General features: G+C 32.9%; 2 protein-coding genes across 2 annotated transcripts; one reads left to right on the forward strand and one right to left on the reverse strand.

The window, feature by feature from the left end:
* Positions 1-1,610: 1,610 nt before the first annotated feature.
* On the reverse strand, positions 1,611-5,860 carry LOC122599745 (protein WVD2-like 3). Its single transcript, XM_043772306.1, has 7 exons — positions 5,776-5,860; positions 4,106-4,658; positions 3,905-3,993; positions 3,186-3,279; positions 3,015-3,086; positions 2,786-2,896; positions 1,611-2,114 (listed from the first exon to the last, which is right to left on the reverse strand). Exons 2-7 carry the CDS (start codon positions 4,652-4,654, stop codon positions 1,872-1,874), a joined length of 1,158 nt encoding a protein of 385 aa, XP_043628241.1. The 5' UTR covers positions 4,655-4,658; positions 5,776-5,860; the 3' UTR covers positions 1,611-1,871.
* Positions 5,861-15,641: 9,781 nt separating this feature from the next.
* Positions 15,642-19,055, forward strand: LOC122599419 (DNA repair protein XRCC4). The gene is made up of 5 exons (XM_043771927.1): positions 15,642-15,826; positions 15,938-16,080; positions 16,516-16,644; positions 17,849-17,971; positions 18,313-19,055. Exons 1-5 carry the CDS (start codon positions 15,673-15,675, stop codon positions 18,544-18,546), a joined length of 783 nt encoding a protein of 260 aa, XP_043627862.1. The 5' UTR covers positions 15,642-15,672; the 3' UTR covers positions 18,547-19,055.
* Positions 19,056-22,187: the final 3,132 nt, after the last annotated feature.

Below are 22,187 nucleotides of genomic sequence, written 5' to 3' on the forward strand. Positions count from 1 at the left end.
TGTTAAAGCATTCATGCCCATTTTCATGCTATGTTTGGTGCCTAGAAAGGTTGGGGAAAGGTTTACTAAGGAGCAGTTTCGTTCATAGAATGTTTTTAATAGAATTGAAATTTTTCATTGGAATTGGAATTTGAAAGAATTCGAAAGAATTAAAATCTGAAAGTTGTAAAATGTGTCAGCTGTTTGGTTGACAGAATTCAATAAAATTCAGTTAAAGAATTTAAAACATAAACTATATCAAATGACAATATTAGCCTTTGTTACATGTTTTAATAAGATTAATTACTTTTTTTATTTTCATAACAAATCATTATAGGAGTATATGTTAAGTTGTAAACATAACAAGTACTGTATAATAATGATAATACACCTATACCACAGTGGCACAACACACACACACACCAAGTTCCATCCATAATTCCATATCACCTCTTTCACATCGCACACACCAACTGAATCGATTCATATCATCTTTATTTTTCCTGTACCGAACAAATACAATACAAATCGATACTAATATCAATCACTTTCAATCACAATAGATTGGTGTATTTCAGCCACATAACAAGACCTAATTCCTTTCCCCCATTTTTTCCGGTCGTCGTTAACAACAATGTATGTACCGGTAAGGTTGATTGCAGTATAAAACCATGGCGGCGTTGTTGGCGGTTCTCTAATCGCCGGGGGTGGAAACTAGGGCGGCAGGGAAGTAGTGGGTCCGGTGGTCACTGGAGATGGTTAGTGGCAGACCGACGGTGTTTAACTATGGCAGAACAAAAGGAAACAGGTTTACATGTTTTGTGGGGCTTTTTTGTCAAAATGTAGAATTCCATTGGAATTTAAAACTTTCCATTGGATTAGTAAAGGAATCATGAATTCTTTGTTTTATGGAATTTGATAGAAAGTTTTAAATTCCAATTCCATCAATTTTTCAAACCAAACAGATATATGAATGAAATTCAAATTTCAATTCCATTGAATTCATAAGAATTCCATTGAACCAAACACCCCCTAAGGTAACATACGCTGACCATTTTCAAGAAAAAAAAAAAAACTTATCAAAACGAACCCACCTTATAACAAACACTAACCTGCACTAATCCACTATCTACATCTACATCAAAAATACAAACCCACGCCCACCATTCTCACACCATCGCTGATCCACTGTTACACGACCAAAACTTTTAAACACCCACCACCTCTTCACTTATGCCTCCACATTACACAACATGACCAGTATTACATAAACAAGAGAACAGACCTTATCACTTGATATACATTGATTACTACAGTAGTTGGATTATGCAACCTTTATTAACACCATGTCACCATATATAAGAATCCAGAATACACATACCACAAAAAGTGTTGCGGTGAGTAATTTTTGTGTAAATCATATCAGACTTGGCATTATTTTGACATGTTACAAATAGTGTGATACATAAGATTACATTTATTTCGTTCCCCCCCATTACCCTTTTAAGATTACATTTATTTCAATGAAAATAATTAAAAAGATTTAAAATCTTACCAAACCCAGTTCTACCAAAATAGATAAACAATTCAATATAACAAATGGGAACTTCCTCAGTTCCTCATGGGACAAATTGATGATATAGCAATATGCATACTGTAGTTCGTTGAACAGTCATTTACTACATATAACAGTACAACATTTCTTACATAAATAAATCCACAACTTGCAGTATAATATACAATTCTTACATGATAAATATCAAAGCACCAAAACAAGCAGGTTAAGAAAATAGCTTAGAAGATCCCTGGTCGAGATCTAAATAAGAGATAAAGTTAAAGAAAGATACAATCAAGATTGTATAAATTAAAAAAACTCACCAGGAAATCGTAATTTATGACTGCATAGTAATCTTCTTATTGAAGTCTTCAGTGATATTGGGTAAAATAGAATCATTTGGCTCCATCTCATTAATGGTGGCATCATGATTCTGAAGCTTTCTACTTGTTGTGTCTTGGTAGATGCCAAGACTATGACGAACTCTAGCTTGTGCTCCTTTTCTCTTCTCTAAACCTACTGTATCGCTGCAACTCTTTCTTCTGCCCAACTTTGGTGATTTTGCACGAGTTGGTGGTGGCTACATTTGGCAAGAAAAATGATATGACTTGTACTTTAAACAGGCTACTATATACCAGACAGGGCTGGTAAACAGCTCAATGTGATATTTCAAGTAAATATAGGTCACTTTCAAGTGTAGGTCAAAACAGGGGGAGGGGGGTCAGGCGGGCAACATTTTTATCCATCTTTTGTATTTTGAAATAGTTATTTATTTAAACACAAAAAAAATTAGGACAGTGAACAATTAAAATACACATCAAGAGATTTGGCCCATTTCATTTTTCGATAAATTTCTATGTTTGACATGTTGCGTGGACTGATCAGATATGAATTGTTCTTTAAGCAGGCTACTAGAGGTAGCAAACCAGGCAGGGCTGGTAAACAACTCAATGTGGGTTTGTGTAAGAAAAGGGTCACTCTTAAGTGTAGGTCAAAACAGGGGGGTCAGGCAGGCCACAATTCCATCTTTTGTATTTTGTAACGATTACTCTTTAAGATACTATAAATTAGGACAGTGAGCAATTAAAATTCACATCAAGAAATTTGGCCCATTTCATTTTTATGATAGATTCCTATATTTGACATGTTTCATGTAAAACCTAACATAACTACTCGGAATTGATAATCTATTTATCTATGTTCTCATCTCAATCTAGCAATACATGAGAAAGTAAAAAACTTAGGAAATACCTTCTTAAGCTCAACCTTTGGTGGTGGGCCCTCATGGTAGAAGCTAGGCATCGGGCTTGCCTTAAATAACAAGCTCTTTCTCAGTTGCTTGAGGGCTGCTTCTTTTTCTTCCTTTAAAATACCAAAAAAAAAAGGTATGAACTTCGAGTTGACAACTTGACATAGCAAAAAGAAAGAGTAGAGAACTGCAGATATATGTTATAATCAATAAAGATCATAGATGAAGCACCTTTGTCCTTTCCTCGCTTTGAACTTTCTCAGCCTCCAGTGCTTGCTGTTTTTCCTCTAATTTGGAATAAAACTGACGCAAAGAAACACAAAGTGAAGAATACAAGGGAAGTTAGAATCCTGATAGTATCATCATGAGATGTTAACAGGCAAGAGTTAACAAAATTTGCACCTCTTTTCGTCTTTCTGCACGTGTGCTACACCTGAAAACCGGAGCTGATGCAGAAACTGGCTTTGACAATGTAGTTCTTGCTGATGCAGTGGTACTTTATATTGTTAAGAACTAGAACAAATGCAGTAAAGAATAAACACAAATACAGAGAAGGCAATTTGACCTACTTCATTATTAGTGGGTCAACCTGGGTTGTGTTTTATCCAAATGACTCAAATGAGACAGAAATAATTATTTAAAGGCAGAACGAATTTGATGCATACAAATATGCAGTGATACAAACCACAAGGGTGGTGGCTGAGTGATAAAAGCTTGGTCTCTAAGGGTGAAAACACCTATAGGCCCCGAGTTCGAAACTTTGTGGCCACGGAGGTTCACTCACGACGACTCCGGTCTACCCGAAAAGCAGGTGGTCCCCCTGGGATTAGTTGACTCGCAAAGCGGGTCGAATACCTAAGTTAACCCAAAAATTTATACAACCACCCAACTGTTATTTAAAGATTTATATTGTTATTGTGATTATATTGTTTTTGTAATAATAAACTAAAAAAGCAGAGAAAAAAATGTATGTTGATTAACTGCCCTGGCTTCTTTGAGCACTGCTTAAAAATGACTCATTTCAGCTCGACCTGATTTACACCTAAACCGCGCCTGCCAATCTTGCCACCTCTATCTAAGCAGATAGAACAAAAGGAAAATTAAAAGGAAGATAAGGATACGAAGATGCTACAGAACAAGAATCATCTTCATCTGGATGCTTCTTGTTATCCGGTTGAAGAGGCTTTCTCGTTACTGAAGACTGGACTGGCTGTAAGGAAACACAAAATCTAAGAATTACATTGATGCAACAGGGAATTCTACCATAAGCATTTTGAAACGAACTCTAATGAAATGACGGAGTTTTTTACTTGAGCAGTTACCTCATTTTTCTTCTTTGAAACTGGGGCAGGAGAACTGCTTGAATTGGATGACCTGGCTAAAAGATTACCAACTGGATGAGTTCCGGACAAAGCACGCTTTTCAGTTGCAAGAGCAAATGGCTTTGGAACAGTGTGTTTTGCTTTAGCATTTCCAACTCCAGATTTGATTGAAGGTTTGACTGATGTATTTGACTTCTTGCTTTTGCCTTCTGTTTGCTGTGTGTCAGATGTCTTCTCCTTAACCAAGCAAGTTTCACCGTCCATTCTGACATCTTCCTTGGGTTTATGATCTTGACAAACTTCATTCGTATGTTCCAAATCTTCGATAACATGTTTCTCCACTTCAAACTCCTTCTCTTTCTCCACATCCCCATCCCCATCTATTGTCTGAATATCAGGCTTTGAGTTTCCATTGACAGAAACATCAGATTCCATGGAACCATTGTTACTGGTCGTATCATTACTTGAATCGGCAGAAAGATCATTTGAAACAATAATGACAGAATCTACTTCCTTGTCCATGCATATATTAGCCACCTCCATTCCCATTGGTCTGCACAGAAGACAGTAAATTTACAAATACATTAATTCAATTGTTCTCAAACTATATAAAAAACAGGTTTTGAAATAATAATACATTTAAAAGTAACTACAGCAGTAAAAAAAGAATGTTTTTAATGGTATCTTTTCTAGAAGTGACTATGATCCAACGATACACTTTCGACTCCTACGTACACACCCAGCTTTCAATATCTAGGCTACAATTTCACCATTGAATGAGAGTAGAAGAATTTTTAATGAAAATGCATGCCTTCGATGACGATCAGCAGAAAACACCATCTTCTAAATGTTTAACTTTAAATATATGAAGACACAAAAAGGCGTTGACAAAGGATGTAACAAGTACAGTAAATAAAGAAGTATTTGCTCCTCTAAGATTGAAATAGTCGGTTTCCCCATATACTCAACTTGTCACAAGTCAGGGTAAGGAATAAGCATCATAACACGCATTATCGAATACTATAATTACTCATTCCTCGATTTTTAAAAAAATTTCGATAAATATAAGCCTTGTGAACTATGTGTTTCTTCATTTTTTAGCTGACGCGTATCACGCTAACTCATTCAAGCTCATTAATAGGCCTCGACAAGCTAAACATTACATCAAACACCTTCGGCGAAGTCCTGCTGCTACTCTCGAAATCCTTCATTTAATTCAGCATTTTCTTAACTGTCTGTTTTCACTTATTTCAACTTCGTTATCGTTAAAGCTTATATATTAGCTAGCTAACATCGTCTCTCGGATATTTCATTTTTAGACCTAAAAATTCATCTAAATTTAACTTAAATGACTTGCTTATAAAAGTTGTAAGTCTAAAAACACTAGTACTCATATTATTTTCAGTTTTTCACACTCAATAATAATAATAATAATAATAATGTCTTTCTCCAACCTACATCATTAGAAACATTGACCTTCCATGATTAAACCCTAATTAAAAATCAAAAACCAAAATGCCGATCCAGAAAATGTAAATTAACTGAAATGTAGATCTAATTATAATCAAGTTATTATTATTTCTACAGCATTTCATTGTAACACACAATTATTAACAACTTATTTATTTATATATAATAAAAAAGAAATGTAGTAATAAAGGGATTCTTACAGATGATTAATAAATATTTGATCTGCGAAACAGTTACTCGAGTCGAAGAGAGCTTGGTTTCTCTCTCTAAATTATTTTTTTGGGTGTGATATGGAGGTGTGTATAAATAGTATAGATATTAACGGCGTTAAAGGAACGCCGTTTGGGTTATTTTTTGAATTTTTAACGCGCTGTGCTAAAAGTAGAAAGTGACAAAGTTATCCTTTGATTTTGTGTTTTTTAATATGTAATGGTCACCACCTACTTATTTTTAAAAAAAATTTATTGGGGTCTGATTTTTGAAATGGGTGAGATTCCCGTTTTTGGTATTAAGAAAAATAAAAAAGGAGAAAGCATAAAGACTTTTTTTTGTTATACTTCAAATAAGAGATATTTTATCCAAAATTTACACCATATGTTTACAGATCTATAATTTCAATACAAAAATAGCATTTATCTTAATTTATGCTTAAGATAATACTATATTATATAGAACATTACATGAGTCTACTTTTTTCCCTTTTAACACTTAAGCTTATAAGAATTTAACCCGCACCTTAGATACATAATGAATCCAACTTAAGCTTATAAGAATCTAACCCGTGCCTTAGATTTTAGATAGTTTTTTCAACAGGGAGTTAGTAATTAGAAGTTAACATTCGAGACATTACAGTGACATCCAACTGGACAGTATGTGAAGCTCCGACCACGCATGTCTGGGATAAAACCCATGACTCTCGAAAACTCCCTCGTAATCCACTCATACAAATATAGAAAATGAGATTCGAATCTTTGTAGGTTTCTTCAAGATCAAAGCCCTTATCAATGTGCTACCAATTTGTGTTTTTTCCATTCCATAGCAATAAATAATAAGTATACACTTATTATGGAAGGAAAAAGAATATGCAATTTGGAAGTTTCAAATATATTTTCTTTTTGGGAATAACCAATATGCTTATTAGTTATCCTAAATTTTTTTTTTTGGTACACATAATAAACTAAAAGAACTTTTTATTTATAAGAAATATTTTTATTTAAATACTCGAGTTAGCCATCCAATAAAATCTTGTTCCAAACTTGTTAGAAGCCTTGTTTGTCATATGATGGGGGATAGTAGTGGGTATGGACAAGGGATGTTGGTCTTTGAGATCATTGTTACGGTTACAATCACTTATAAACACAAAATAAATAAATATATATATATATATATATATATATATAAAAAGCTTTAGAATTTACACATGAACTAAAATCATTTTGGCTATATAAAGAAGGGTACGAAAATATTTGAGTTCAAGTCAAGTAGAGCCAAATCTTGAGTGGACATCATGAGACCACTTTTATTGGTGAACTTTAGTATAGATTGTTGATTATTAAATTATAAAATATTGAAAGAGTTTTACGATCTATAACAATCCAGTCTCCAAAACAATTTATATGTTTCATAATTTGTTACATCATCATCACCACATGACAACTTTTCAATGGTAGAGTTTTTACATTACCTTATTCTATATAATTATTTATAAGTCTTATTAGTTTTTCTTTAATATTTTATATTTTATAACTTTTATTAAAAAATATAAAAACATAGTATTATTTATTTTTCCGTTGCAAACATTTTGACATAAATTTTATTAAAAACGGAGCTATATAAAAAATCATTTTAATATAATAAAAAATTGGTTTAGGTTGGGTTGTGGATGAGAGTGGAAATTTGAATTAGATTGGGTTGTATACCTGGAAGAGAGATAAATTAATTTTTAATTGAAGATTGAGTTGGATTGGTTTACTGATATGGATAGTCTGAAGGCCCGTTGAGATCGTGTTTAGCTTATTGGTCAAGTCGGGTTCAATTTAACTCGTATGTAGCCCTAGCCAAATTGTAGCCTTGTATAATAGGTTATATACTTATATGGTGAAAGAGATCAAGTGAGAGCAATCATTCAATTTTCTCGTTTAGTCACGTACGATCATTCATATATTACTCAACCATTACATCTGCTATATTATTGGAAACAATGTCTCATGTGGTGTAACAATCTGTGCTAGTGTTTTCCAATCACACAAAGATTCAATATCAAAATAATTGCTCATCTCAAACCAAAGGTTCGAGCAAACCTTCATGGAAGCAATATCAAAGGAATATTGAGAACTTTGGTTCTTTCCTAGTAAGAATTCATTTTTAGCCTATTTTCATGATACTTGAATGTTTTTCATTTCACAATTTGTGCCAAAGAAAGGTTTACTGTTTACATGTCACGACCAATAGATCAATATATTCAAACTAATGATGAATGTCCATCTATAGTAAGTAAGTAAATAAGTAACTGCTTAGTGTCGCCTCCTGCGGGTTTTGAACCCCAATACCTCGACGATGTATGGGAGAGGTTAAAATGTAGGCAGACCTTACCTCTACCTAAGTAGAGAGGCTGTTTCTAGTTTCTACCTAAATGGTAGAAAATGCCCTCCAACCTTTGCATGGGATGAGGATTGAACCCATGACCTCTGTCTCCAGAGGCAAGGGTGTTTACCACTAATCCAAGCTGACCATTTATAGTGTAGTCATTAAAAGGCAATCATCTACGCTCTTGACTTCTGTTCTTTTGATCATTCGTCGCGTGTCACATGTTGACCATTTAAACTTCAAAGTATCACATTACCATTTTGGGGATTTATTGTTAAAGGTGTTTTAGAATTTACGAGCATGGTACTCGCGTAATGGGGCGCTGATAATATTAGATGCGATGTGATGGCGTTGACGGATGGTGATGGCGTCAGCGTCACGTGGTGTAGGAAATTGATACAAAGATATTTGAAATTATGGATAGTGAATATATCTTTTAAATAATTATTGATAGATTGTGTAAGTTAATTAATTAAGGGTAAAATGATAATTTTGCATGTCCTAAAATTGTAAACTTTTCAACATAGGGGTATAATTTTTATATAGTAGTAAGTATAGAAGTATAAAAGTATAGAGGATTAATGTTCAGTCTCAACCAAGGTTCTCCGCCTATCTCTTCTTCAACCAATTGATGATGACATTAAAGATGAGCATTTCACGACGCATCGATAGTCCCATTATTTGTAGTTTCGGCGATTACTTATTCAAGCTTCCTATATGTTTTTATTACTTATTCAAGCTATTTTCATCGCTAATTATAAAATTAGTAATTTTGGATGGTGAAAGATACCTTGATCCATTTCTACGTTATCCCACAAAGATAATGTGGTTACAGCCAAATTAAGTAATTACCACAAAACACAGCTAAGACAAAGGTAGGATGTCTATGGGATGTGTATATTCCAACAAATGCTTACAAATGAGTTTAATCCACTAAATTAGTGGCCCCTCTCACCTTGATTACTCCTCTTAAACCATTGTTGATAATACCCCTTACACTTTTCTTTGATTAATTAAGCTTTTTCATCATTTTTTTTACCTGATATTTTGCATCAAAACAATTTCCTTTTGTTATTTGAAATATATTGAATTATCAATACTAGCTTTAGTTGGGTAGCAGTTTGAGATAATCACTTTTTAAGCACGGTTACAATAAGCTGTGACACCGATATCTCTTGGGTGGTGTTAGGCCTACTTTTGATGTTTGATGTCATGAATTCAAATCATAAGATAGCTATAAATATTAGATTTAAGAGTAAGTTGTAACACTCAACATTCTTTTAGAGTCATTTTATTTAATTGTGGTCTAGAGTGGTGACTTAATTAATAAACCATATTAGTTGGTGATGGTTTTTTTAAGTAAATATTATATTTTCGTAAACAATATTGATTTTGACAATTTTTTTATACATTAATGAGGTTAAAAATGTAGATAGTAGTTAAGTGAAAGTCAAAAAAATTATTACTTTTAGTTTAAAAAAAATTTAAAAAAAAACAAGGCATATATAATTTATCAAGGAGCATATGATTCTAAAATTTAATTGATTTTGACATTTTTCTGCTTCATGTTTTGAAACAAAACCTTTTAGTGATTGATGTACTATCATTCAATGTAAACATCAAGAATTGTCATGTTCCAAGCATTTCTTTTTCTTTAACAGTTTAAAATCCTTTTTTGAACCGGTCATGTTGCAAGCGGCAGTAAGAAGAACAAATTACTTGCTTGCTTGCTCCGGCAATAATTGGGATGTTCATTTATTTTCAAAGAGGATATATATCATAAAAATCTGAGACAACTTACAAAATGCATATTACCGAGGTGCATATCACCTACTTTGGAAAAGACACCCATTTGGGTATCTCTGTCTCAACCGATCGATCTTATAATTATTTTCTTTTCTTCCTGTTTTTACAACAAAAAGGTGTAACGGTTTATCATCATTTGATTGAAATTATAATATAATCACATAGATGTTCAACTTAAAAAAGTTATGTGAAAATTTAAAAATAATATTATGGACAATTTAATATCTAGTCAATAAAAACAACAAATAAAATTTTTACAACACTTGAATTTGACTCTTGTATAAAAAATTTACAAGTTAACTCATGAACAAAATTAAACAACATACAAAATCAACAACTTATATATATTACTACTTATTAAAAAACTATCCATTTTTAAAAACTTAAGCATTATTTTTTTATCTCAAAATACCCCTCTCTTGTTTAAATTTAATTTTTTATCCACTCTTTTTTACTAAAATTACTCATAGAAATCTATGTGAATTTGTAATAACTGATTGTATCAATTCATTGAAACTGTCGATTGACAAAGTGGTTCGTCATGAGGCCATGTGTCTATTAGACAAGGTGGTTGATCACTGCAAAAACCAATAATGAGTCGTTTATCTTATATGTTGACAATATATCTACTCTATATTTAAATTCCTCTGAATGTTTTCAAAATTATTCACCTTAGATATAAGTATATAACCTTGGACGTTATCCCAAATCAATTGGGTTAACCACAATTGATTTTATTGGGTTTGGGCTGAACTGGGTTTACCAAGGAAAAGGCCTAATCTTGGCAAAAGTTTCAAGTGATAATGGGCCCAAAGTGATACCAGTCTACTAGAATTGAAAACAACGGGTTTTTTTTTTTTTTAATTTTTTTTTTTTTTTTTGGCGGGAAGTTGGGATTTGGGAAATTATCGAAGTATCTCTCAAACTGCCTAACATAAAAAACCATTTAGTTAACAGCCATAAAAATCAACCAATCATGGTCATCCACGTGACACCTTTTCATGGGGTAACCCAATTTATACAAAATACATCTGCATATATACCGGCAGTTTCCACAAATTAATATATAGGGACTGTTTGGCAAGTGCTTTCTAGGGGCTATAAGATGATATTGTAAAAAAATATCTCCTATAACTTTGTTTGGAAGTTAAGACTTGAACTTTTAAATTAAAAAAAAATAGCACCAAAAAGTTTATAAAAAAACTCATTGAATAAGCTTTTAAAAAAAAGCCCCAACCCTTGTTTATCAAAATTACTCAACTACCCTCAAATAACTTGCACTATGATGTTCGATCCCTGTTCCAGAATATGCTCTTTTACTTTATTGGGTACAATTTCATCTTTGGGTTTCAAGAAAATTTGTAAAAATAGGCAACTTCCTCCACTTCAAATATTTTCCTTATAGAATTGAAATGGTTTTCTTTATTCATGAGCACAATCGTTATCGATTTAACTCTTTACTACCATGTCTCTTAACTACTACTAGCATGATACCCGCGCAATGCGGCGGCAATGGTGGAAATGACGGTCTAGTGGTGTCGGTGACGGTATATTGATGGCGGCGGTGTCAAGTGGTGGTGTAGGTTGATGTAAATGTGATAGTAGAATATTTTAGAATATAAGAACTTAGAGTATTTATTATTTAAATAGGGGTTTAAAGTGTAAGTTAATTCATTAAAGAGTAATTATGATTAGAACGGGTATATTGACAACGGTCTAGAGGTGACTGTATATTGATGGCGGCAGTGTCAAGTGGTGGTGTAGGTTGATGTAAAGGTGATAGTGGAATATTTTAGAATATAAGAGCTTAAAGTATTTATTATTTAAATAAGGGTTTAAAGTGTAAGTTAATTCATTAAGGACAAATTTGGTAGTTTATAAAATTTTTTCCATAATGATTATTTATTAAGGGTAATTTAGTACTTTTCCATCTAACCATTTTCTAGTACTTTCTAAAAATAGAGAGGTAGATAATTATTATAAAGGAGTATAGATAATGATTTTTAATTAATTGAATTCACAATTATGCCACGCCCATGACATATGTGAAATTCGGTAATATTCTTTTACTGAGCATAATTCCATCAATCACGTATAAGTTTTATAAATTTTTTTATGTTTTTCTATAAAAATAAATTATATGTTTATTAATGTAATTATACATTTTTTAGCTACATCTCGAAGCTTGTTTGCCAAATAGTTTTATACAATTAGAGGCTTCATTTTTACAACCCAGTCTCCAGCTCCAACCCCTAATTTCAACCCCAGCCTTTAAGTTCAGCCCCAACCCCTAGCTCTAGTTAGTTTTGCCAAACATACCCATAGTCTCACATCAAACTAAAGTCATTTCTCTTTTTGTTGTTACAGTATAAAAAAAGGTCCGTTAATAATTTAATATAGACATGGATGAGGCAAGTAGTAGTATTAGTAATGCAAAATTTTCAACGAAGAATTATAGAATTCAAGTTTCTTGAACCAAGAAGCCACTAAACTTTTACATTAATCTGGTTAAGGTGCGATTTTCCGGGTCTATCTTGTTCTATAAGAAATTTTTTGTAAAATATAGTTTGACGTTAAATTTTCCGAGTGTTTCTGATTTCTGATCATACATATGCAGGGATTCTTGTTAATTTGTTTTTGATCTGATTTCTTACAGATAATTTTCTTATGTTGCTAATTGGTTTTAATTTCTATATTATGTATCACAATATCAGTCTATATAATGCTGAAAATGTTAATAGTTCTGTTGAAATGTGTGATTTTTGTGTGGCTTAAATACTTTTTTTTAACAGCATTCTATTTCTACTCTTATATTACACGTATGCCTGAAAATCATGACTGTCGAAAAAACCTTATTAATCCTCCCTCACAAATGTGAGAAGTAAGACTCGAACCCAGGTGAATCCTCCCAAGGTCAAACACCTTACCGATGGGCCACCAATACCCGTGTGTGGCTTAGATACTTGACGTCATTGATAACTTATTTTGGTAATGGGTGATTTAGTTTTTTCCTTGATTGGTTTTAGATGTTGCCATGAATTGCAGTTGATTAACGTGTGTACGTTTTCTCTATGATTTTAATGGGTTTTATTTTATGCCCTTGTAAAGAAATTGATTCACATTTAACGTATTTTCGTTTATGCCATGCCCTTATTGTGTGAAGAAACTGATTAACTTGCGCGTGCACTTATGTTTTTGAATGTAATCTTACACTTGAAGTTCTTTCTAGTTAATTATATCTCTTGAGATTTGTCCAGTGACATTCTTTTAAAATGTAAGTGTTGGCAGAAATACATAACTTGTTACAACAAAGTCGAGCTTCATGCCTTGGGAATGGGTTAGACTTACTAGTATACAATACATTTGGTGTCTTCTTATCTTTCATAATCATCAAGAGCAATATGCATATTAATGTATTACATGACTTTTGTTTATGTGATTACTTGCAGCCATACCAAGTGCTATTGTGATTTCTAAAAATCCTAAGGAAAGTGGAATGGCCACTCAGAAATGTAAGGAATCCCATTTGAACAGATTCTTTTGTTTACTCCGTTATCAAATATTTTGTTTTTCATCTCATCTGGAAATGAAACAGTGATCTCGACATCAACGGTTAAAAAGAAGGATGAACTTACTGGGAAATTCATTCAGAAAGCTAAGGTTTGTTTGTTTCATTGATCACTTGCTCTAAACGAATACTGTTTTGGACATCCATTATCTTACCTTATTGCTATTGTTTTCATATTGAAATTATAATGGCATCCAGAGAGCAGTTTTATCAACAAAATGCTAATGAGATTATATCAGAGACCAAGAAGAATATTGCTCAACCAAAAGTTAAGCCAGGGAAGGCAAAAAAGGAGACCAAAGAAACATCCCATGATTCTACTGCTAATGGTCAATCGTAGGTTGGTTCTGATTAAAGATGTCGAATTTGATAAATCATAATTTCGTGGTTTTGTTGGCCGTTACTCTTTTTTTTTTTTTTTTTACTAAACAGAATCAAACTGTTGATACGGAGGATAATGTGAAGGTTGTAGATAAAGTTGTTGGTTTTGATTCATTTTCTTTATCATCACACGATGAGACTGTTGATGGCAAGAGTAGTGTCAAAAATGCAAATGCATACAAGGCAGAGGTTAGTTTTAGTTTTTGGTTTAAGTTAAGGTTTATAAGGATATCTATTTTGACTAAACTAATTGTACCAGTAAGTAACATGTTTCTTACTTGTTTTAATTACGTATTCTCAGAAATTAAGGTTGAGAAATCTGTAGAAGGAGCCGAATAGAAAGTTGAAAATCAGGCACGGAAAGAGTCCGTAGATGCAAGATTTTCATGCTAGCATTGTCAAATGATGTTGTAATACATACTAATTTCATAACTTCTCCTTTCTTAATTGCATATAAATATAATGAAGTGATTACTTGGATAAATCTTACATTTGTACAATATTTTATTTATCCTGAATTGAAATTGAATTTAGTTTTACCATAATTGCACATAAGAAAACTAGTATGTTAATAACCCGTCCTTTGTAGGATTTAGAAAGCTGTTTGTGGTAAACTAAAAAAAAAGGAGAGAAAAAGCTGATGTTAAGTTAAGGCTCCATTCTTGAGTTTTATTTTGAGGAGATAAGAAAAGAAAAGGTAAGAAATTATTAGTTTTTGTTTTAAAAGAAAGAGGAGGGAAAGAAAGGGAAAAATAGAGTGTTTTGATCCCAAAACTTTCTTGCCACTTTTGGCAAGATTTGGAAGGAAAAGTGGTTAAATTATTATTATACCCCTCAAACTTATATAAAGGTTTTAACAAGACTATAAATGTAAAATTGTATCTTTTTACCTTTTCTTTTCCTTCCCTTCTAACTCAATAATACATTCAACTATCAACTTTTTTTTCTTTTCTTTCCACTCGAGAATGCCTATTTTTTATGTTATTTTCTATCATTTCTTCCCTTATCCAATCTTTTCCTTTATTTTCTTTTAATAAAAACTCGAGAATACAGTGTTAGAGTTTTTTCAAATTGGAGTCAGGTATATGAAGAGGCATGCCGCTAAGCCCAAATTTGCTATTCAAAAAAAAAAAAAAAAAGTTTAGAGTTTTTTTTATTAAATAGTTTACTTACCAAAAAATTAACTTTTGATATAGAAGGTACTTGTATAAATTTTTATTTTGATATATATTAAATATATATATATATATTCTTTAAGGCGTTTAACATTTTTCATATCACAAATATCGATTATTGATAATAGTTAATAAACAATATTTATAACATAGTCAATGTGTTTAATCATCTCCTTATCAATGAGATATTGAAAGCGTTGGGGAGGACATAAGTAAATCCTTTTATGAGAGCTTGATTTGGGTATTTCTATGTTCAAGTATGAGGGGCAGGGTTTACCCCTATTGATCGTCGTGCCTTCAGGCGGATTAGTAGAGGGTTTTTCCCCCATCGGGTATTTGAAATAGGCATTTCTACTGTGAGTGAGCTCTCTAGCGCGGACCCGGTTAAGACAACGTATACTAGACCTTCTGTTATCGAATAGCGACACGAAGTTTCGACAACGTATGTTAGACCTTCTGCTATCGAATCGCGACACGAATGTTCCAGCGAAATTTAACTTTAAAAAAAAATAAAATTAAGCATGTTTGTTTAATTCTCCTTCCAAAGCACACAACTTAAACAAACTTTGAAATCACCGGCGATGGCGATGGCGGAGGCGGCACCAAAACACACATGCTTAAAACTCAAAATCTCCGATAACCCGGAGGACCAACCAATCTTCATAAAAGGCACCTGGTTTCCATCCCGCTTTTGCCTCTCCATCACCGATGCCCAACACGCCTGGACTTGCAACCGTCCGTATCATCACACTCTCATTCTCATCTATATCTATAACTCTATATATGTATATAAATTAAAGTTATTTCTAAAACCATTTACAAATATTGATTGATTGATTAATGCAGCATCAGAAGATGAGGTTAAGGAAAGAGCCTCTAATTGGGACCAATCCGTATCCGAATACATTGATATGTCTGAACGCTATTTAGGGTTTCAACAGCCCGGTTCCCTTTACGCCTTTACTGATGCTGGTGCTGATTTTAAAAGAGTAGGCTTTCTTTCTTTTTTGAGTTAAAGTTTAGAATATTTTCTCTCAATTCGTTATAAAATCTTGACAATTGATAATAACAAGAATGTATAAGCCTGTCAACAAACAAAGGATTATAAGTTCAATTTTAGTTTGAAAAATGGAGCACAAAGCTAACTTATTAACCGAAATTTACCAATTCAATGAGCCAACATCTAATGCCTCGAAAAGGAAATTCTCACTCTTTTGTTCAACTCTATTTTGCGTTCCCTGGTTAGGAAATTCGAATTGTTATGTTGATTGTTTTTTTCTTTTTTTGAAAGTTGCCCCCTTTGGATAATCGTAGACTTAACGCTATTGGTTTGCCCGTTTGATTATTTTGTATGCAAAAGGGTTGAGCCAAGTCGATTTCCGTAGCTCTTGTTTGAAGTTTTTACAGTGCCTAAATCTTTGCAGCTATCATGGACATTCGAGAAAGAAGGTATGAAGCTAGAGTGGCGATGGAAGTTTAAACCAGCTGAAAATAGTAAGAAGATAACTTCAGGAATCTTGGACTTCTTAATGGATGCTAACATACGCTTAAGTGTAAGATATTTCAGGTTTTGGAGATTTTTTTTTCCTGCAGTGAATCACCACAAAAAATTTAAAGTTCTTACAAAACTCTAAATTTCGTGATCTATTAAAAAAGTACCAAAAGTATCACCCTCTTCTACCCAAAAGAAGTTGTTTACTATTCGTGTGTTACTTTTTTGTGTATGAATTGTGTTCAAATCTCCATTTTACCAGTCAAAGCTCAAAGGGCTTTTGGTCAAACGGTAGTAGGGTGACCCATCACAGCCAAAAGGTTGTGGGTTCTGGTCTCACTTGAGACAATTCGATTATAGGTGATCATAGCATGCATGTCTTCGCCTTTCAGAAAGAAGTCTCTAATCTAGTAACTTCTTATCGTATTTGTTACATGATATTGTTGTTGTGACTTGTTAGCAACTTGTTATTACTAATGTTCTTTACTTCTTTTTTTATTTTTTTATTTTGAACGGCCAACAGAGTTATATATATATATATATATATATATAGGGTAGGGTTAACGTCAGAACCAACATATATGGTGAGAACCGTGAGAACCAACATATATGGTGAGAACCGTGAGAACCAACATATATGGTGAGAACCGTGAGAACCATTGGTTTTCCTCATCTTTTCTCCTTTTTTGTGTGGTTTTTTATTTTTTTAATTTTAATTTTTCATTTTTTGAAACTTTTTTTTGTTTTTTATTTTCTTTTAACAAAAACCCATTACAAAAAAAAATAATTTAAAAAAAAAAACAAAAAAAACATGTGTTACGTGTTAAGAAAACGAATGGATACGGTACGGGCGTTGCCCTACATCCGTTCTAAAGGGGTTGTCACCGAACGCATATGGGAATGGTATGGATTTGATGGGCGGCGATCCAAGAGATGGTGACGGTTGTTACGGTACGGGCGTATCCCTTAATGCTAAGGGCAAAGCCCTTAGAGATGATTTTTCAATGGTTCTCACGGTTCTCACCATATATGTTGGTTCTCACTTGATCCCTTCACTATATATATATATATATATATAATATTAGCGTGTCTAGCGGGATGCTAGAACCAAAAAATACAAATTACACTTAACATCCAAGCCATAGAACATGACACCAGTGGGATCTACATACATACAAAAGATAATGTTCTTTCCTTCTTTTTATTCTTAAGTTCTGGATGCTTTATTGCTTTGAAAGCTGATAATTTCCTTTTTAATAACATAGGAGGAAGTTGTCATGAAAACAAAGTCAAATGAAAAACTGAAAGCCGAAGCTCAGAAGTGTTTAGCGCAGAGTGAGAAGTTCCAGAATGAGAAGGCAGAGTTTGAAACCTCAATTTATTCAAAGGTACTAACACATTCAGGGAGTAATTACTAATATGTCATTTGTAGCTATTGAAAATTCATTATATGTGAAATATATTGAAAAGCCCTTTCAAAGACACTCATTAGGTTAACTAAAATTAGTCATCATAGGAAGATGTATAACAAGGAAGTTAGAGTTTCCATGGGTATTCCATTAAAATTCAGAATTAGTATAAAGTTGAATACCAGCTGAAACAATTCAAAGAACCTAAGGCTTTTACGCTAAGAGTTCCATAAGTTTGTGTTTTGATGTACTACAGGATAAGTTTTTCATTGAACATTATGATCCTCGTCTTTTATGTGAAGATATATTCATTCTTGCAGTTTCTTGGTGTGTTAAACACAAAGAAAGCAAAATTGAGAGAGCTCCGAGACCAACTGTCAAATCAGGAAACAACTGCAAAACCACAAGAAGACGAGGAAGAGTCGACTGACAAAACTGAGACTTTCGATGGTGATACCGAAGATGAAGACACAGAGGAAGACTCTGCGACGAATGTTACGAGCACTTCAAAGGATACATTTGAAAACAAGCCTCGTGGTCGGAAAAGGAAGTAAGACTTTCAAGTATGTAAAATTTATAAGGGTTTAGTGCGCCGAAATGCAACTGACTATGCCCAAAAAGTTATAGTGTGCACGAACTAACGTTTTTTTTTATTGTATGCATAAACTTAATAAAAAAGTTTAAATCATGTAACTTTTTGTGACCAACCAATCAAAACCATACACGTGGCCTGTTCAAATTTTTTTCTTCTTCACGTGGCGGCTCATACAGGCTGCCACGTATACACATTGCATGATTTGAACATTTTTACTAAGTTTATGCATACAATAAGAAAAAACGTTAGTTCGTGCACACTATAACTTTTTGGTCATAGTTTGTTTCATTCCGGTGTACTAATAACTTTCAACCCTATATAATTAGCACACTATTTAGAGTTGGAATATGACCTTAGTATGCCTTGTTATCTACCTTGGTATGTGTTTTTGTAATATGTGTTTAAGCGTTGTTTTTATTTGGCGTAGACATCGAGCGTATATAAAATGTGTTTTGCTTTCATTTAAAAGTTTTATGCAGACACCGTGTTTTGTTTTCATTTGTACTTGATACCGGTTTCTGTCTTTGTAACAATATAGATTGTCCTCCTTAACAGAGCGATTGATTTCTCGACCATTTTTGCAAATCTGGACGAGTACATGAAAATGCAAGTATCTTATACACTTTGTAAAGAGTGATTGACTTTAGATAATTAGAAAGTGAGATTTACCTGTTAAAAAAAGGAAAGAAAGTCGGATTTGATTTATTTTTCTTCTATCGGGTTGCACTTGTACATTCTGTTTGCTATTGTGTTTCATCTACGCAGGGAAGTCAGATGGCAGATGGCATGCTTAATACTCGAATTCACATCCATTGTGCATAACTGCATATTTTTGTTCTGTGTTTGTGGGGTCCGTCATGATTTAAGCGTATTGAAGAAACTTGCAAAGACATAGGTAAGTCTACGTTATTTAAGCTTTATATAGTATTATAGGTGGATAATAAAGATTATAAAAATTTAACTATAGAAGCTTGAATTTAGAGAAGACGGAAAAAATTATTATTCATTAGCTTGTAAATTGAATTTTTTTTTAGCTTGTAAATTGATATTAATGAAATGGGAATGGGAATGGGAATGTTAGATGGGTTATGGTACGTTAGTGACTTGGTGTTTCGGCTACTGATGTAACATAACATGCTATAGAGAGACATGATTATGGAAATCTTCACATCATTGTTCTTTTAGCCAATGTCCCCAACTAATGGAATAGTGGAGGATTCGTAAATCGCTGTAGTTGACACTTCACAGCTTTAAACCAGGGGGGTTTGTGCCATTTATTGTTCTTTTGATGGACCGGACTTATCGAAAACCACCTTGAGTTAGCCCGACAAATAGGCTAACTGCCCGAAAATGACCTGGGAGGATCCATGATCGAGGGCTATCAGGTTCACAAACCATAGGTCCTGGTTCATTTTAAAATTTTTGGATAATGTGGCTAAAGGAGACCATTGGGTCCACCGCTGGTATCTTCGGAAACATTATATGAACTAATGAAGAACCCATTAATTGGATCCATATATGAAGATGAAAGCATAAAACTTTCCTTTGAATATATATTTATGATGATACAAAAGTAAAACTTGAAAGAATAGTTTGTTCTGTGATTCCTGAAGTATCTGGACACTTTGATAACATTTAAAAGTACATTAAGAAGAACAGTGTTTTGTGATTCATGCATTTATATGCACCGATCTTATGAACCGATTCCATGAATTGTTTCTTGCAAAACTTAATTACACGGGGTTTTACATGTGATGTTTTGTAATTCGTTTTTGTGCTTCATTTATATGCACCATTGTATTAATCTTATTCCGGGTAAATAATCAAAACTAGTCCAACATGATATAGAGTTAAGTTGGAACCTTAATCTTATACTCCCTAGCTAGTATACATGAATACATTTAGAAAGACCTTCGTATTTCCCGAATACGAGCTTTTTTTCATTTTCACTCAATTATCGCTTTCTTCTGTCAGACAACACAAAATAATCGCATTTATTGTGCTCACAATTCTTGTTCATTTAAGTTAAACTTTTAACCCCTTCCATGTGAAGGGAGAGATGAAGAAGTTGACGAACATTCATAGTCGTTAGGCCTAGCTAGGGACTCCCTTTGACTATTCGATAGCTCACCCACCGACCCACGGACTAACCATTACTAAATTTATAAACATTTTTGAGATATTGCATAAGAATATGTGATTATTCGTTAATACTCGGTAATTGAATTAAAAACGAGATCATGAATATCTCATTGTTTAACACGAGTATTTGAATAAGCTAACGATAATGTATATACAGATAAGAAATAAATGACATTTATTTTCTTTGTTGAATCATTCAAAATCAAGTTATTATAAGTAGTCGAAGTCATAAAATAATTATTGAGAGGACAGGTTCATAAAAATACATTAAAATATAATATTTTATTGTGTTGTATTGACATCCATGCCTTAGCTACTCGCCACCCAACAACCGGCTTAGAGTTCTTGGAGAAGTTGAGACCCAAACACCAAGATAATAAGAGGCTAAATGCTGAGAAGCCGAGGGTCAATAAGCCATGGGACAGAACCAAGAGCCGAGAAGGGGCCTTTGATCTAATAAATAACTAAATAAGTCATGTTGGCTCACTGAAAGCTCTTGCTGCTTCTTCATTCCAGGTAAATCTATCTTTATTCAGTAAATTGGTCAGTGACTTGCTGATAACCTCATACCCTTTTCAAATCTTTCGGTAATAGCCTGCCCAGAAAAGCCTCTCAACCCCTTGACGGTAGTGGGTTGTGACCAACTCAACATGCTGTCAATCTTTCTCCGGAAGTCCTCCTTCCATGAGCGGAAAACTTATTCTTGCAAAGATATGTTACTTTTCGGAGATATGTTCCAATAAAAAAAATTAACATGTTAAATGTCATTTTAAGATAACCCGAAATATAAAACTTTATTCAGTATAGGTAATAATTATGTTAATTTACCTTTCAACTTTGATATTAAAGAGTAGATTTGTATGTATAGACACAAAATTATACATACATATTTTTTTAAGGTTTTTAAAACCGCATTTGTGGTGCAATATAAAATATCTAACCGTGCGAATAAAACATTATATTTTTGATTTTCTATATATGTTTGTTAAATATAACTAAACGGAAAATTAAATAACATTTACAACCTTTATAGTTAATTGTAGTACAATATCATAATAATAACAAAATGTCACAAATCAAATGAGGGAAAGAAAATGTAAAAATAAATATTTCCAACAACCTTGTAATTGACTATAACAGACAACACGAAAAAATATATATAAGATTATCAATTTATCCAAAAACAGAACCCTCACTTTATCTAAAAGCAAACCTTAATTACAAAAAATTAAATAAAAATTGTTACTCAGCCTACACTAAATATCTGGTTTATTTAAAAACAAGCCTAAAAAATAAAATAAACTGGAATCACTAATTAAAAAACCAAAATATAGCTTGACGCGCTGCATGAGCCTTTAGGTGAATCACTGTTGAAAGATGACCTCACAAAATTGGATGAGGCTCTCTTCACTGTTAACATATAAATTATATTGAAAAATTATTTCTATTTCACAATAT

Source organism: Erigeron canadensis, chromosome 5 (assembly GCF_010389155.1).
Source record: "Erigeron canadensis isolate Cc75 chromosome 5, C_canadensis_v1, whole genome shotgun sequence".
Classification (NCBI taxonomy): Eukaryota; Viridiplantae; Streptophyta; class Magnoliopsida; order Asterales; family Asteraceae; genus Erigeron; species Erigeron canadensis.